The 15,738-nt window shown below is 45.3% G+C and overlaps 1 protein-coding gene across 3 annotated transcripts in view; it reads right to left on the bottom strand.

Annotated features, from left to right (window-relative positions):
* Nucleotides 1–15,738, bottom strand: part of abcc4 (ATP binding cassette subfamily C member 4 (PEL blood group)) — a 376,726-nt gene that overhangs the window by 301,878 nt on the left and 59,110 nt on the right. For all 3 annotated transcript variants that reach the window (XM_067986483.1, XM_067986484.1, XM_067986485.1), the window contains 3 exons: nucleotides 14,237–14,461; nucleotides 5,943–6,032; nucleotides 1,035–1,198 (listed from right to left, as the gene is read on the bottom strand). In XM_067986483.1, coding sequence (XP_067842584.1) covers nucleotides 1,035–1,198; nucleotides 5,943–6,032; nucleotides 14,237–14,461 — 479 coding nt within the window. The remainder of the gene's footprint in view (nucleotides 1–1,034; nucleotides 1,199–5,942; nucleotides 6,033–14,236; nucleotides 14,462–15,738) is intronic.

Genomic DNA, 15,738 nt, shown 5'->3' with positions numbered 1-15,738 from the left:
AGGCAATTGGATAAATACTTGAAGAGAAAATATTTACAGGGCTATGGGGAAAGAGCAAGGGACTGGGACTAAATGGATAGCTCTTTCAAAGAGCTGGCACTGGCACGATGGGACGAATGGCCTCCTCCTGCGCTGTACCTACTATGATACTACGGAGAGAGAGCATTGTATTGTCATTCAAGGACATTGCTATCACCGAGTCCCCCACCAACAACATTCTGAGGGTCACCATTGATCAGAAAGTGAACTGGACCAGCCACATAAATGCTGTGGCTACTAGAGTTGGTCAGAGGCTGGGCATTCGGTGGCGAGTGGCTCACCTCCTGACTCCCCTACACCACCTACAATGCATGAGTCAGGATTGTGATGAAATACTTTCCACATGTTTAGTTGGGTGCAGCTGCAATAACACTCAAGAAGCTCGATACCAGCCAGGACAAAGTAGTCTGCTTGATCAGCATCACCTTAAACATCCATTGCCTCCACCACCGGCGTACTGTGACTGCAGTGTGTACTATCTACAGGATGCATAGCAACAAAACGCTAAGGCTTCTTCATCAACACCTCCCAAACCCACAACCTCCACCATCTAGAAGGAAAAGGGCAGCAGGTGCAGAGGAACACCATCACCTCCAAGTTCCCCTCCAATTTACACACTTTCCCGACTTAGAAATACATCACCATTCCTTCAAGGTTGCTGGGTTGAAATCCTGGAACTCACTACCTAATAGCATTGTATGTGCACCTTCGCTACATGAACTGCAGCAGTTCAAGAAGGCGGCCCATCAAAGCTTTCTCAAGAACAACAAAAGAGAAGCAATAAATGCTGGCCTTGCCAGCGATGCCCACAACCAGAGAATGAATACAAAAAAATGTTATTTGAAGTTGAAGTCTGCGATGCAAATGGAAGAACCATAGGGAAATCATTTGCTCAAGTGTGAAAATAATCTCCAAACAAAATCAGACTTGATTAGAGCATTTTTAAAATATGATCAGTAATCTCTTCAAAATAGGCCACTGTAAAATGATCATACCTCAGTACTGAAAACCACTTTCCAAAGACGGTTTGTATGGGCATCAGAATAAGAAGTACAGCCATTCCAGCCAGGCAAGATGGTCCTATTTCTTGCCAGAGCAGTGCTACGACTGCAATTGCTTGCAACGGCCCAACCCATAGAAAATGCAGGAATATGGTTGCCTGGAAGTTGTGGTAAAATACAAGCAGCATTAAAAAAGTATTTTTTCCAAAATGTCTATAATGTAAGAGGAAATTTCTTTCACGCACACTCTAAATATTATAATACAAAGACACACGATTTGGTAGGCTAAAAACATAGGCACTGAAATTGCACTGTGGTATATTAGCACAGAAGTACTTCGCACACTGAAAATAACAGGTGAACTTTAGACAAACGTGTTAAGCGCCCATATGTTATATCAGTCATTTCAGGCCATAGGTTCAAGCTATGGTGTTAAAATTTTCCCTGAAAATAGCCTACGTTTAGGAAAAAAAAAATCCACATTTAAAATACTCACCTTGATGCATTCTTTTAGAGAATGATTTTTCTGTCTCTAGCACCAGGGATAATTTGTTACCCAGGTGCTATTGACCACAATTAAGGGTGGAAAACGTAACATGGGGTCTTTGACACTTTTTCAGGTCTGGACTTCCAATGCTTCCCAAGAGAGGCACAGCACCTATAACCGCAATACGCACATTGCCATGTAAATGAGGTTGTTGGAAGGGAGCACCCCCACCCCTCCCACTTCATTTTCCTATGGTTTTACTGACGGGGCACTGAGAAGAAGTAGGCCTTAAGGTCTTGCCCCCAGCTCCTCTCTGATTGGAGAGTTGTAAACAATTTTACAACACCAAGTTATAGTCCAGCAATTTTATTTTAAATTCACAAGCTTTCAGAGGCTTCCTCCTTCCTCAGGTAAATGTTCAGGAGCTCCTCGAAGCCTACGCATTTATACATATAGAACAATACATGGTGTTTACAGAATGCCCCTGCAACTGCCCGTTGCCAAGGCAATCACCGTGTTCAGACAGAGAGGTGTCACCTGCAGAACCCCCGAATACACATTCAACAAAAAAACAAACAGGAAAAAAAAGAGAGAGGCAGAAACATCCGGAAGGCAGAGAAAGCCAGCAAATGACCCATTATATTAAAAACAGATAACATTTGTTCGCTGGTGGGGTAACGTGTAGCGTGACATGAACGCTACACGTTACCCCACCAGCGAACAAATGTTATCTGTTTTTAATATAATGGGTCAACCTCAGTCCATCACCGGCATCTCCACATCCTGATTGGAGAGGAGCAGGCAGCAACCTTGCAGCTAAGTCCCCTACTTTCAGGGACGTGAGGCCAGGGATTGGCTGGAGCCTCTCAGGCCAGCAGCAACAGCTGACTCTCCTGTCCTACTTCCAGGTGTTAGGCCTTCCTGGGGGCAGGGCAGTACTGTGGAAAAGTCCTGGCACACCAAATTTGAACATTACCACCCCCTTTTGTTATTTAATCACTCCTGCCCTCCATCCTATCACAGACCTTTCCTTTTGTTCTTTCCTCCCTTCCCCGCTACCTTTCCTTGGCTCTGTACTTGCCTAAAAACTGTTAAATCTTCACTTGTTTCAGTTCTGACGAAAGGTCATCAACCTGAAACGTTAATTCTGTTTCTCTCTCCACAGATGCTGCCTGATCTGCTGAGTATTTCCAGCATTTTCTGTTTTTGTTGGGCATACTGTGCGCATCAGGCATGCTGCGTCCGTCCTGTGCCCAAATGGGAGCAGAAAAACTGGCTTCGTAGTGTTTGAAAATATATAGTATAAAAATTAATGTCAGTTAAGGCTAAACAACAATTTGCATCGATGCAACTTCAGTCAGGAGACAACACATTTTGACCCTCCGGCCAGTAACATCTTCCTCCTCATGTACCATCATCAGCTGCTCCTGCTCTGTGTGGCACTCAGTGCACTCCCCTCTGGCTCTCCAATTATAACCCACATTAAGTGTAAATGAACTATAACGAATTCAGGAGAAACTTCTTTACTTAGAGTGGCAAGAATGTGGAACTCATTACCACATGGAATGGTTGAGGCGAATAGCATAGATGCATTTAAAGGGAAGCTAGATACGTGCACGAGGAATAGAAGGATAAGTTGATTGGGTGAGAGGAAGTAAGGTGAGAGGAGGCTCGTATGGAGAATAAACACTGGCATAGACCTGTTGGGCTGAAAGAACTTATAGCACAGAAATAAGCCAGTGTAATTCTATGTAACGTGACACCCTCAAGTCACTCCTTCTATTGCCTTTAAATTGGTGAATGTACCTAGGTGCTTTGCAGAGGACAAAATAACAATAAGTGGTAGTGGAACAATTAGGAGAAATAATTCAAACCAGGATTGAAAAGATAGGCGTGGAAGAAGGTTTTAAAAGTGGGAAGAAAAGTAGCAAGGCAGAGGGGTTAGGGGGCGTGTTCCAGAGAGTAGGGCCCATACACCTGAAGGTTTTGCCACCATTGGTGGAGAGAGGAAGGCACAAGTGATCAGTTACAGTGGGCCAAAGGGCATGACCGGAACATATAGCTGGAGGAGGATACAGAGGTGGGGGGTGGGGGCCAGTGGTGAAGGAGGCGACAGAGTAATTTGTAAAAAAGGATTAGGATCTCGAGTTCAGTACATCAGGGACATAAAGCTAATGGAGTTCAGCGAGTATGCGGGTGATAAGCAAGTGTCACTTGCATGCAGTGAAGCTAGAACAAGTTTTAGGTTTTATTTTATTTGTTCATGGGATGTGGGAGTATCTGGCGAGGCCAGCATTTAATGCCCATCCCTAATTGCCCTTGAGAAGGTGGTGGTGAGCCGCATTGAACCGCTGCAGTCCGTATGGTGAAGGAACTCCCACATTGCTGTTAGGTACGGAGATCCAGGATTTTGACCCAGCGACGATGAAGGAACGGCAATATATTTCCAAGTCGGGATGGCGAGTTGCTGCAGTGCATCCTGTGGATGGTACACACTGCAGCCACAGTGCGCCGGTGGTGAAGGGAGTGAACGTTTAGGGTGGTGGATGAGGTGCCAATCAAGCGAGCTGCTTTGTCCTGGATGGTGTCAAGCTTCTTGAGTGTTGTTGGAGCTGCAATCATCCAGGAAAGTGGAGAGTATTCCATCAAACTCCTGACTTGTGCCTTGGAGATGGTGGAAAGGCTTTGGGGAATCAGGAGGTGAGTCGCTCACTGCAGAATACCCAGCCTCTGACCTGCTCTCGTAGCCACAGTATTTATATGGCTGGTCCAATTAAGTTTCTGGTCAATGGTGACCCCCAGGATGTTGATGGTGGGGGATTTGGCGATGGTAATGCCATTGAATGTCAAGGGGAGGTGGTTAAACTCTCTCTTGTTGGAGATGGTCATTGCCTGGCACTTGTCTGGCACAAATATTACTTCCCACTTATGAGCCCAAGCCTGGATATTGTCCAGGTCTTGCTGCACACGGGCGTGGACTGCTTCATTATCTGACAGGTTGCGAATAGAACTGAACACTGTGCAATCATCAGCGAACATCCTCGTTTCTGATCTTATGATGAAGGGAAGGTCATTACTGAAGCAGCTGAAGATGGTTGGGCCAAGGACACTGCCCTGAGGAACTCCTGCAGCAATGTTCTGGGGCTGAGATGACGGGCCTCCAACAACCACTACCACCTTCCTTTATGCTAAGTATGACTCCAGCCACTGGAGAGTTGTCCCTCGATTCCTGTTGACTTCAATTTTACCAGGGCTACTTGATGCCACCCTCGGTCATATGCTGCCTTGATATCAAGAGCAGTCACTCTCACTTCACCCCTGGAATTCAGCTTTTTTGTCCATGTTTGAACCAAGACTGTAATGAGGTCTGGAGCTGAGTGGTCCTGGCGGAGCCCAAACTGAGCATCGGTAAACAGATTATTGGTAAGTGCCGCTTGATAACACGGTCAATGACACCTTGCATCGCTTTGCTGATGATTGAGGGTAGACTGATTGGCTGGTATTTGGCCGGATTGGATTTGGCCTGCTTTTTGTGGACAGGACATACCTGGGCAATGTTTTGTAGAATGTAATTTGGGAGAGCAGTAAAAGATGCAATGGAGAAGTCAAGTCAGGAGGTAACAAAAGCATGGAAAGCTGTTTCAGGACAGTGGGATGAGAAATGAGCATTTTTACTGACTGATAGGATATGGAATTTTGAAGCTGTAGGATATGGAGTTTTGAAAAAGTACTCAGTCAAAGCAGGACACCAGGTATAGAGTTTTTGGTGGGGCTCAGTGTTCCCAATATTCAATTGGAAAAGTTCCAACTCAACCACGACTTGATGTTTTACAAGCTGCCTGACTCTCAATGTTGCGGAACACAGTTAATGGATCATCTGTTTACTTTATTCATTATTAATTTGAATCATCTTCCTTTATAAGGGGCTTGACAGGGTAGATGCTGAGAGGTTGTTTCCCCTGGCTGGTGAGTCTAGAACTATGGGGCATAGTCTCAGGATAAGGGGTCAGCCATTTAGGACTGAGATGAGGAGGGATTTCTTCACTCAGAGTTGAGAATATTTGGAATGCTTTACCTCAGAGGGCTATGGATGCTGAGTCCTTGAGCATATTCAAGGCTGAGATAGATAGATTTTTGGACTCGAGGGAAATCAAGGGATATAGGGATCAGGCAGGAAAGTGGAGTTGAGGCCAAAGATCAGCCATGATCTTGTTGAATGGCAAAGCAGGCTCGAGGGGCCGTATGGCCTACTCCTGCTCCTATTTCGTATACAAAACTTTCATTATGGCATTCTTAAAGCACTTTTTGTTCAAATTGTAATGTTCTTTTTAAACCAGGAAGGTTGGTTGCACAAATAGGATTATGAATTTTACTTAATGTGACCAGCCCCCACAATCACATACAGTACTTATTACCTGATCAAACTTGTTTACATCATTGGATAGCAGGTTTACGATCTGACCTGTGGTTGTTTTTGCCAGTGCAACGTTGTTAAGACGGAGTGCCTGAAATATACAGAATACAAAGTTATTATTTTAAATTAATGCCAATAAGTAGCTTGAAAGTAATAAGGGTTTTTTTAAATTTGTATTCACCATTTGTTACATTAGTATCAGTAGGAAGTACTTATTTTGATTTCCTATGTATTTGTAAGGCTCACTCCCATACACTACAACTGAAAGGAATCAACCTTGGAGTGCATAAAAGATTAAAGTCCCTTCCTTTAAGTAATATTATAATGGCACATTTTACAAGGCAAGGCCCCTCAAGCACCATCTCATAAAATTTACCCATATAAATCTTAAGTTATGCTTTTATCAATTAAAAACTTTGAAAAATATAACTTCCAATACAAATTTTGGCATTGAGGTTTCTATCATCCAGCCCTCAGGTGGACTCTTCCAGAAGATGTTTATTGGCAGCACATGATTGTTTTGGGTGCAGGTTATCAGGTGATGACAGCAGTTTTGAAGGGGAGGTGAACAGTACCCGAAAAAGGAAAACTATTTACAAATCAGTTTGCATGGGGAACAGGAAAGGAAGTTGGATGATCAGGAGTTTAGTAGAAATGGGTTCAGGGGAGCAAAGGAGCTTGAAACTTAAGAGAAGGGAGGATTAAGGCTACGATGTGGATGTGACCGTAGGACTCCAGATAAGAGAGATTACTGGCATATCCAGATGCAATGGGGAAAGCAGGGCCACATTAGGCAGATGTAAATAAATATCAATAAATGTAGTAATATGCAAGTGGATAGCCTGGGCCTGAAGGACGAGGTAGGATGGGCAGGGGAGGAGGCATATAGCTGAACAGTTGGTCTCAATCATGGTGACAAAGAAGTCCATGAGATCCTCGCACTTGTTGAAGGGGAGATTGGAGGGGGCAGGAGACTGGGGTTTGATATTATAGAATCATAGAAGTTTACAACATGGAAACAGGCCCTTCGGCCCAACATGTCCATGTCGCCCAGTTTATACCACTAAGCTAGTCCCAATTGCCTGCACTTGGCTCATATCCCTCTATACCCATCTTACCCATGTAACTGTCCAAATGCATTTCAAAAGACAAAATTGTACCCGCCTCTACTACTGCCTCTGGCAGCTCGTTCCAGACACTCACCACCCTTTGAGTGAAAAAATTGCCCCTCTGGACCCTTTTGTATCTCTCCCCTCTCACCTTAAATCTATGCCCCCTCGTTATAGACTCCCCTACCTTTGGGAAAAGATTTTGACTATCTACCTTATCTATGCCCCTCATTATTTTATAGACTTCTATAAGATCACCCCGAAACCTCCTACTCTCCAGGGAAAAAAGTCTCAGTCTATCCAACCTCTCCCTGTAAGTCAAACCATCAAGTCCCGGCAGCATCCTAGTAAATCTTTTCTGCACTCTTTCTAGTTTAATAATATCCTTTCTATAATAGGGTGACCAGAACTGTACACAGTATTCCAAGTGTGGCCTTACTAATGTCTTGTACAACTTCAACAAGACATCCCAACTCCTGCATTCAATGTTCTGACCAATGAAACCAAGCATGCTGAATGCCTTCTTCACCACCCTATCCACCTGTGACTCCACTTTCAAGGAGCTATGAACCTGTACTCCTAGATCTCTTTGTTCTATAACTCTCCCCAACGCCCTACCATTAACGGAGTAGGTCCTGGCCCGATTCGATCTACCAAAATGCATCACCTCACATTTATCTAAATTAAACTCCATCTGCCATTCATCGGCCCACTGGCCCAATTTATCAAGATCCCGTTGCAATCCTAGATAACCTTCTTCACTGTCCACAATGCCACCAATCTTGGTGTCATCTGCAAACTTACTAACCATGCCTCCTAAATTCTCACCCAAATCATTAATATAAATAACAAATAACAGCGGACCCAGCACCGATCCCTGAGGCACACCGCTGGTCACAGGCCTCCAGTTTGAAAAACAACCCTCTACAACCACCCTCTGTCTTCTGTCGTCAAGCCAATTTTGTATCCAATTGGCTACCTCACCTTGGATCCCGTGAGATTTAACCTTATGTAACAACCTACCATGCGGTACCTTGTCAAAGGCTTTGCTGAAGTCCATGTAGACCACGTTTACTGCACAGCCCTCATCTATCTTCTTGGTTACCCCTTCAAAAAACTCAATCAAATTCGTGAGACATGATTTTCCTCTCAAAACCATGCTGACTGTTCCTAATCAGTCCCTGCCTCTCCAAATGCCCATAGATCCTGTCTCTCAGAATACCCTCGAACAACTTATGTCAGGCTCACCGGTCTGTAGTTCCCAGGCTTTTCCCTGCCGCCCTTCTTAAACAAAGGCACAACATTTGCTACCCTGCAATCTTCAGGCACCTCACCTGCAGCTGTCGATGATTCAAATATCTCTGCTAGGGGACCTGCAATTTCCTCCCTAACCTCCCATAACGTCCTGGGATACATTTCATCAGGTCCCGGAGATTTATCTACCTTGATGCGCGTTAAGACTTCCAGCACCTCCCTCTCTGTAATATGTACACTCCTCAAGACATCACTATTTATTTCCCCAAGTTCCCTAACATAAATGCCTTTCTCAACCGGAAATACTGATGTGAAATATTCATTTAGGATCTCACCCATCTCTTGTGGTTCCGCACATAGATGACCTTGTTGATCCTTAAGAGGCCCTACTCTCTCCCTAGTTACTCTTTGGCCCTTTATGTATTTGTAGAAGCTCTTTGGATTCACCTTTGCCTTATCTGCCAAAGCAATCTCATGTCCCCTTTTTGCCCTCCTGATTTCTCTCTTAACTATACTCCGGCAATCTCTATACTCTTCAAGGAATCCACTTGATCCCAGCTGTCTATGCATGTCATAATGCCTCCTTCTTCTTTTTGACTAGGCCCTCAATCTCCCGAGTCATCCAAGATTCCCTACTTCTACCAGCCTTGCCCTTCACTTTATAAGGAATGTGCTTACCCTGAACCCTGGTTAGCACACTTTTGAAAGCCTCCCACTTACCAGACTTTGCCTGCCAACAGACTCTCCCAATCAACTTCTGAAAGTTCCTGTCCAATACCATCAAAATTGGCCTTTCCCCAATTTAGAATTTTAACTTTTGGGCCAGACCTATCCTTCTCCATAGCTATCTTAAAACTAATGGAATTATGATCACTGGTCCCAAAGTGATCCCTCACTAACACTTCTGTTACCTGCCCTTCCTTATTTCCCAAGAGGAGGTCCAGTTTTGCCCCCTCTCTAGTCAGGCCATCCACATACTGAATGAGAAATTCCTCCTGAATACACTCAACAAATTTCTCTCCATCCAAGCCCCTAATGCTATGGCTGTCCCAGTCAATGTTGGGAAAGTTAAAGTCCCCTACTATTACCACCCTATTTTTCTTGCAGCTGTCTGTAATCTCCTTACATATTTGCTCCTCAATTTCCCGTTGACTATTTGGGGGTTTGTAGTACAATCCTATCAAAGTGATCTCTCCCTTCTTATTTTTCAGTTCTACCCATATAGACTCAGTGGGTGAACCCTCGGATATATCCCCTCTCACTACTGCCGTGATGTTCTCCCTAATCAAGAACGCAACTCCCCCTCCTCTCTTACCTCCTGCTCTATCTTTCCTATAGCATCTGTACCCTGGAACATTGAGCTGCCAGTCCTGCCCCTCCCTTAGCCATGTTTCAGTAATAGCTATAACATCCCAGTCCCATGTACCCATCCATGCCCTGAGTTCATCTGCCTTGCCCATCAGACTTCTTGCATTGAAATAAATGCAGTTTAATCTAGACTTCCCTTGCTCTTTGCCCTGCTTTCTCAGACCATCTGTCCGGTCATGTTTTGTACACTCTCCCTTACTGCCTTTTGTTTCTGTCACCACTTTACTTCCCACTGACTTCTTGCATCGGTTCCCATCCCCCTGCCACATTCGTTTAAACCCTCCCCAACAGCACTAGCAAACACTCCCCCTAGGACATTGGTTCCAGTCCTGCCCAGATGCAGACCGTCCAATTTGTACTGGTCCCACCTCCCCCAGAACCGGTTCCAATGGCCCAGGAATTTGAATCCCTCCCTCTTGCACCATCTCTCAAGCCACGTATTCATCCTAGCTATCCTGTCATTCCTACTCTGACTAGCCCGTGGCACTGGTAGCAATCCTGAGATTACTACCTTTGAGGTCCTGCTCTTTAGTTTAACTCCTAACTCCCTAAATTCAGCTTGTAGGTCCTCATCCCGTTTTTTAACCTATATCGTTGGTACCTATATGCACCACGACAACTGGCTGTTCACCCTCCCCCTCCAGCCGCTCCGAGACATCCCTGACCCTTGCACCAGGGAGGCAACATACCATCCTGGAGTCTTGGTTGCATCCGCAGAAACGCCTGTCTATTCCCCTTACAATCGAGACCCCTATCACTATAGCTCTGCCACTCTTTTTCCTGCCCTCCTGTGCAGCAGAGCCAGCCACGGTGCCATGAACCTGGCCGCTGTCACCTTCCCCTGGTGAGCCATCTCCCACAACAGTATCCAAAACGGTATACCTGTTTTGGAGGGAGATGACCGCAGGGGACCCCTGCACTGCCTTCCTACTCTTCCTCTGTCTGTTGGTCACCCATTCACTATCTCCCTCAGTAATTTTTATCTGTGGTGTGACCAACTCACTGTACGTGCTATCCACGACTTCCCCAGCATCGCGGATGCCCCAAAGTGAGTCCATCCGCAGCTCCAGAGCCATCAAGCGGTCAAACAGTAGCTGCAGCTGGACACACTTCCCGCAGGTGAAGGAACCAGGGACACAGGAAGGATCCCTGAATTCCCACATCCCACAAGAGGAACATGACATGGGTCTGGGATCTCCTGCCAACCCTTAAGTTAGCTTAACAACAACTACAATGTTTAAGGAGACAGTTGGTAGAGGAGAAAAAAAAAATTGTGGTTATCTTTTCTTTCTAGGATGTTTCCTGGAGTAGTGGGCAGTTTTGGCAGGACAGTAAGGCCTGATGTGGTCCAGCCGAATCTGGTGATGGATGGCTAAACCGCTAGATTGGCTCATCAGAGCCCCTTAAACTTGAGGATGTGAAGGGGCCATACCAGGGTATAGACCAGAGTGAGAGAGGAGAGGCTTTGCTGGGGACAATGGCATCAACGATGGAGGTGAGGAAGTGGTTGAGCAAATTGATGGCTGCAGAACAATCATGGCGAATGGAGGAACAAAGGCTAGGCAATTGGGAGTTTGAAACTGATGTTGTAAGCATCTTGGAGAAGTTGGGGTATGTGGGTGGTGACAGATACAAGGAAGGGGTCAGAGGTGACTGTCAGTGATAAAAACCAGGGGAGTAGAGCGGTCATGGAAGATGGCAGGTTGAGGGCGTCTGTGAATGTGGAGAGTTTTAGGAGAGCTTTTAGGAGAGGACAGGAGGGCAGTGAATTCAAATGAGAGGATAAGGGGAGCTGAGATGGAAACTGAAATCACACAATAATGAGTCATGATGTGGAGATGCCAGTGATGGACTGGGATTGACAATTGTAAACAAATTAACACCACCAAGTTATAGTCCAACAATTTTATTTGAAAATCACAAGCTTTCGGAGGCTTCCTCAGGTGAATGTCAAGAAATCCTCGAACCTTTCGCATTTATAAATCACAGAACAATACCTGGTGATTACAGATAGTCTTTCCAACTGCCCGTTGCCAAGGCAATCAAAGTGTTCAGAGAGGTGTTACCTACAGGACCACCGAATATACAAACAACCAAAAAAAGAGAGAGAGGGTCCATAGAAAGAAAATGTCGTCGATGTATCTGGTGTATAGCGTTGGTTGGAGATCCTGTGCAGTGAAGAAGTCCTGCTCGAACTTGTGCATGAAAATGTTGGCGTATTGGGGTGCGAATTTTGTCCCCATGGCTGTTCCGTGTGTTTGGGTAAAGAACTGGTTATCGAAGGTGAAGACATTGTGATCCAGGATGAAGCGGATGAGTTGTAGGATGGTGTCTGGAGATTGGCTGTTGTTGGTGTTGAGTATTGATGCTGTCGCAGCGATGCCGTCATCGTGGGGGATACTGGTGTAGAGTGCCGAGACGTCCATCGTGGTGAGAAGTGTTCCTGGTTCAACTGGTCCGTGGGTACTGAGTTTTTGTAGGAAGTCTGTAGTGTCGCGACAGAAGCTGGGGGTTCCCTGTACGATGGGTTTCAGGATGCCCTCGATGTATCCAGAGAGGTTCTCACACAGGGTTCCGTTGCCTGATACGATAGGACGTCCGGGTGTGTTGGACCCACGGCGAAGAATCACTAAAGAGACTACACGATAACATCAACAAGTTCCATCCCACCATCAAGCTCACCATGGACTACTCCTCAGAATCAGTTTCTTTCTTGGACACACGAATCTCCATCAAAGACGGGCACCTCAGCACCTCACTCTACCGCAAGCTCACGGACAACCTCACGATGCTCCACTTTTCCAGCTTCCACCCTAACCACGTCAAAGAGGCCATCCCCTATGGACAGGCCCTGCGAATACACAGGGTCTGCTCAGACGAGGAAGAACGCGATGGACACCTACAGACGCTGAAAGACGCCCTAGTAAGAACGGGATATGATGCTCGACTCATCGATCGACAGTTCCGACGGGCCACAGCGAAAAATCGCATAGACCTCCTCAGAAGACTAACACGGGACGCAACCAACAGAGTACCCTTCGTCGTCCAGTACTTCCCCGGAGCAGAGAAACTACGCCACGTTCTCCGCAGCCTTCAACATGTCATCAATGACGACGAACACCTCGCTAAGGCCATCCCCACACCTCCACTACTCGCCTTTAAACAGCCACCCAACCTCAAACAGACCATCGTTCGCAGCAAATTACCCAGCCTTCAGGAGAACAGCGACCACGACACCACACAACCCTGCCACGGTAACCTCTGCAAGACATGCCAGATCATCGACACAGATACCACCATCACACGAGAGGACACCACCCACCAGGTACATGGTTCATACTCCTGTGACTCGGCCAACGTTGTCTACCTCATACGTTGCAGGAAAGGATGCCCCAGAGCATGGTACATTGGCGAGAACATGCAGACACTGCGACAACGGATGAACGGACACCACGCAACAATCGCCAGACAGGAGGGTTCCCTCCCAGTCGGGGAACACATCAGCAGTCAAGGACATTCAGCCACCGACCTTCGGGTAAGCGTACTCCAAGGCGGCCTTCAAGACACCCGACAACGCAAAATCGTCGAGCAGAAATTGATAGCCAAGTTCCGCACCCACGAGGATGGCCTCAACCGGGATCTTGGGTTCATGTCACGCTACACGTAACCCCACCAGCGAACAAAAGTTATCTGTTTTTAATATAACGGGTCATTTGCTGTCTTTCTCTTCCTTCTGGATGTTTCTATGTTTCTGCCTCTCTTTTTTTTTGGTTGTTTGTATATTCGGTGAACCTGTCGGTAACACCTCTCTGTCTGAACACTTTGATTGCCTTGGCAACGGGCAGTTGGAAAGACTATCTGTAATCACCAGGTATTGTTCTGTGATTTATAAATGCGAAAGGTTCGAGGATTTCTTGACATTCACCTGAGGAAGGAAGCCTCCGAAACCTTGTGATTTTCAAATAAAATTGTTGGACTATAACTTGGTGTTGTAAAATTGTTTACAACAATAATGAGTCGTTGTTCAGTGCAGAGGCTGAGGGCAGAAAGGAGGGCGATATCTTGGGGAGAAACTCAGGATGGGGCTTGGGGTGTAGGAGACAACAAAGATTTTCAAGGAGAGGCAAGAGGGTTGGAAGATGGTGAGGAGCTTGAAGGATGAGAAGATGCCAGTGAAATAGAGGAAGAGGTTAGGATGCGACTCGGTGATATGGGCCACACTGCCATCACAGCAGTTTGAGCAAGGCAGGTGGTGGAAAGCATAGCCAAGCAGGGAGATATCAGTCAGGGGCAAGGTATCGCCACCCATGAGCCAATGAAGTTAGAAATGTGCTTGATTGGGGAGGGGAGAAGAAAGTTAATGAACTATTTTCATTATACTCTTATAAATATTAAGATTTGCCTGCATAACAGTCACTAGACTTCAAAAGTAATTAATTATATGGAGGCAAGTATTAATACTTTGTTAGTGAAGCACTTGTGACACGCATAGATCAAAAATTCAACAGTTCTAAGCTTTACACCTCCAAAACAGTGCCAATTATCAACAATGTGAAATTCTTACCTTTCTGTAAATCATATGACACATTGCTATTCTTAGTTTCATCCCACTCCTTTGTACGTGAAAGAAATATAGATGATGTAGAAGTGCTAAAAATAGCGTACAAAGCGATATACCAGCAGCATAGCCAAAGGCAACTTTGTAAGCCTCTGTATCATCTGGACTGTAGTTTTCAAAATAATTAATAATTTTTCCTAACATAATGGGCTGAACAACTCTTATTATTTCCTAAAAGAAAAAAAAACAAAATTAATATATTTTGAAAAGTTCAAATTTTGGAACATAAATAAAAGGCTGTTATTACAGTTATGAAAGAAAAATTCAACAGTTTGTTTTCAACAACAAAAAACTTTCAAGGCTAAACCAAACAGAAATACTTTTCATTATACAAGTACTGTCAATATCATTAATTTGTTTTGTTAGATAGTGGGCATTTTATTTCATAGAAAATTTATGGCACAGAAGGAGGCCATTTGGCCCATCGTGTCAGTGCCAGCAGAAAATGAGCCACCCAGCCTAATCCCACTTTCCAGCACTTGGTCCATAGCCTTGTAGGTTACGGCACTTCAGGTGCATATCCAGGTACTTTTCAAATGTGACGAGGGTTTCTGCCTCTACCACCCTTCTCGGCAGTGAGTTCCAGACCCCCACCACCCTCTGGGTGAAAAATATTTCCTCAGCTTCCCTCTAATCCTTCTAACTATCACTTTAAACCTATGTCCCCTGGTTATTGACCTCTCTGCTAAGGAAAATAGGTTCTTCCTATCCTCTATCTAGGCCCCTCAATTAAACCAGCCTAACCAATCTTTCCTCACAGCTAAAATTCTCCACTCCTGGCAACATCCTCGTAAATCTCCTCGTACACTCTATTGTTCAATTACATCCTTCCTGTAATGTGGTGTCCAGAACTGTACGCAGTACTCAAGCTATACAGTTCCAGCATAACCCCCCTACTCTTATATTCCGTGCCTCGGCTAATAAAGGAAATTATCCCGTATGCCTTCTTTACCACCTTATCTACCTGTCCTGCTCTTTCAGGGATCTGTGTACATGCATTCCAAGATCTCGGAGTTCCTCTGTACCTCTCAGTATCCTCCCATTTATTGTGTATTCCCTTGCCTTGTTTGACTTCCCCAAATGCATTACCTCACACTTCTCTGGATTGAATTCCATTTGCCACTTTTCTGCTCACCTGACCAGTCCATCGATATCTTCCTGCAGTCTACAGCTTTCCTCCTCACTATCAACCACACAGCCAATTTTTGTATCATCTGCAAACTTCTTAATCACGCCCCTCACATTTAAGTCCAAACCATTAATATATACCACCAAAACCAAGGGACCTAATACCGAGCCCTGCAGAACCCCACTGGAAACAACCTTCCAGTCACAAAAACACCCGTCGACCGTTACCCTTTGCTACCTGCCACTGAGCCAATTTTGGATCCAATTTGCCACTTTCCCTTGGATCCCCATAGGCTTGTACTTTTTTGACCAGTCTGCCA

This window comes from Heptranchias perlo, chromosome 6 (assembly GCF_035084215.1).
Source record: "Heptranchias perlo isolate sHepPer1 chromosome 6, sHepPer1.hap1, whole genome shotgun sequence".
Classification (NCBI taxonomy): Eukaryota; Metazoa; Chordata; class Chondrichthyes; order Hexanchiformes; family Hexanchidae; genus Heptranchias; species Heptranchias perlo.
This window is presented reverse-complemented; position numbering and strand designations above follow the sequence as displayed.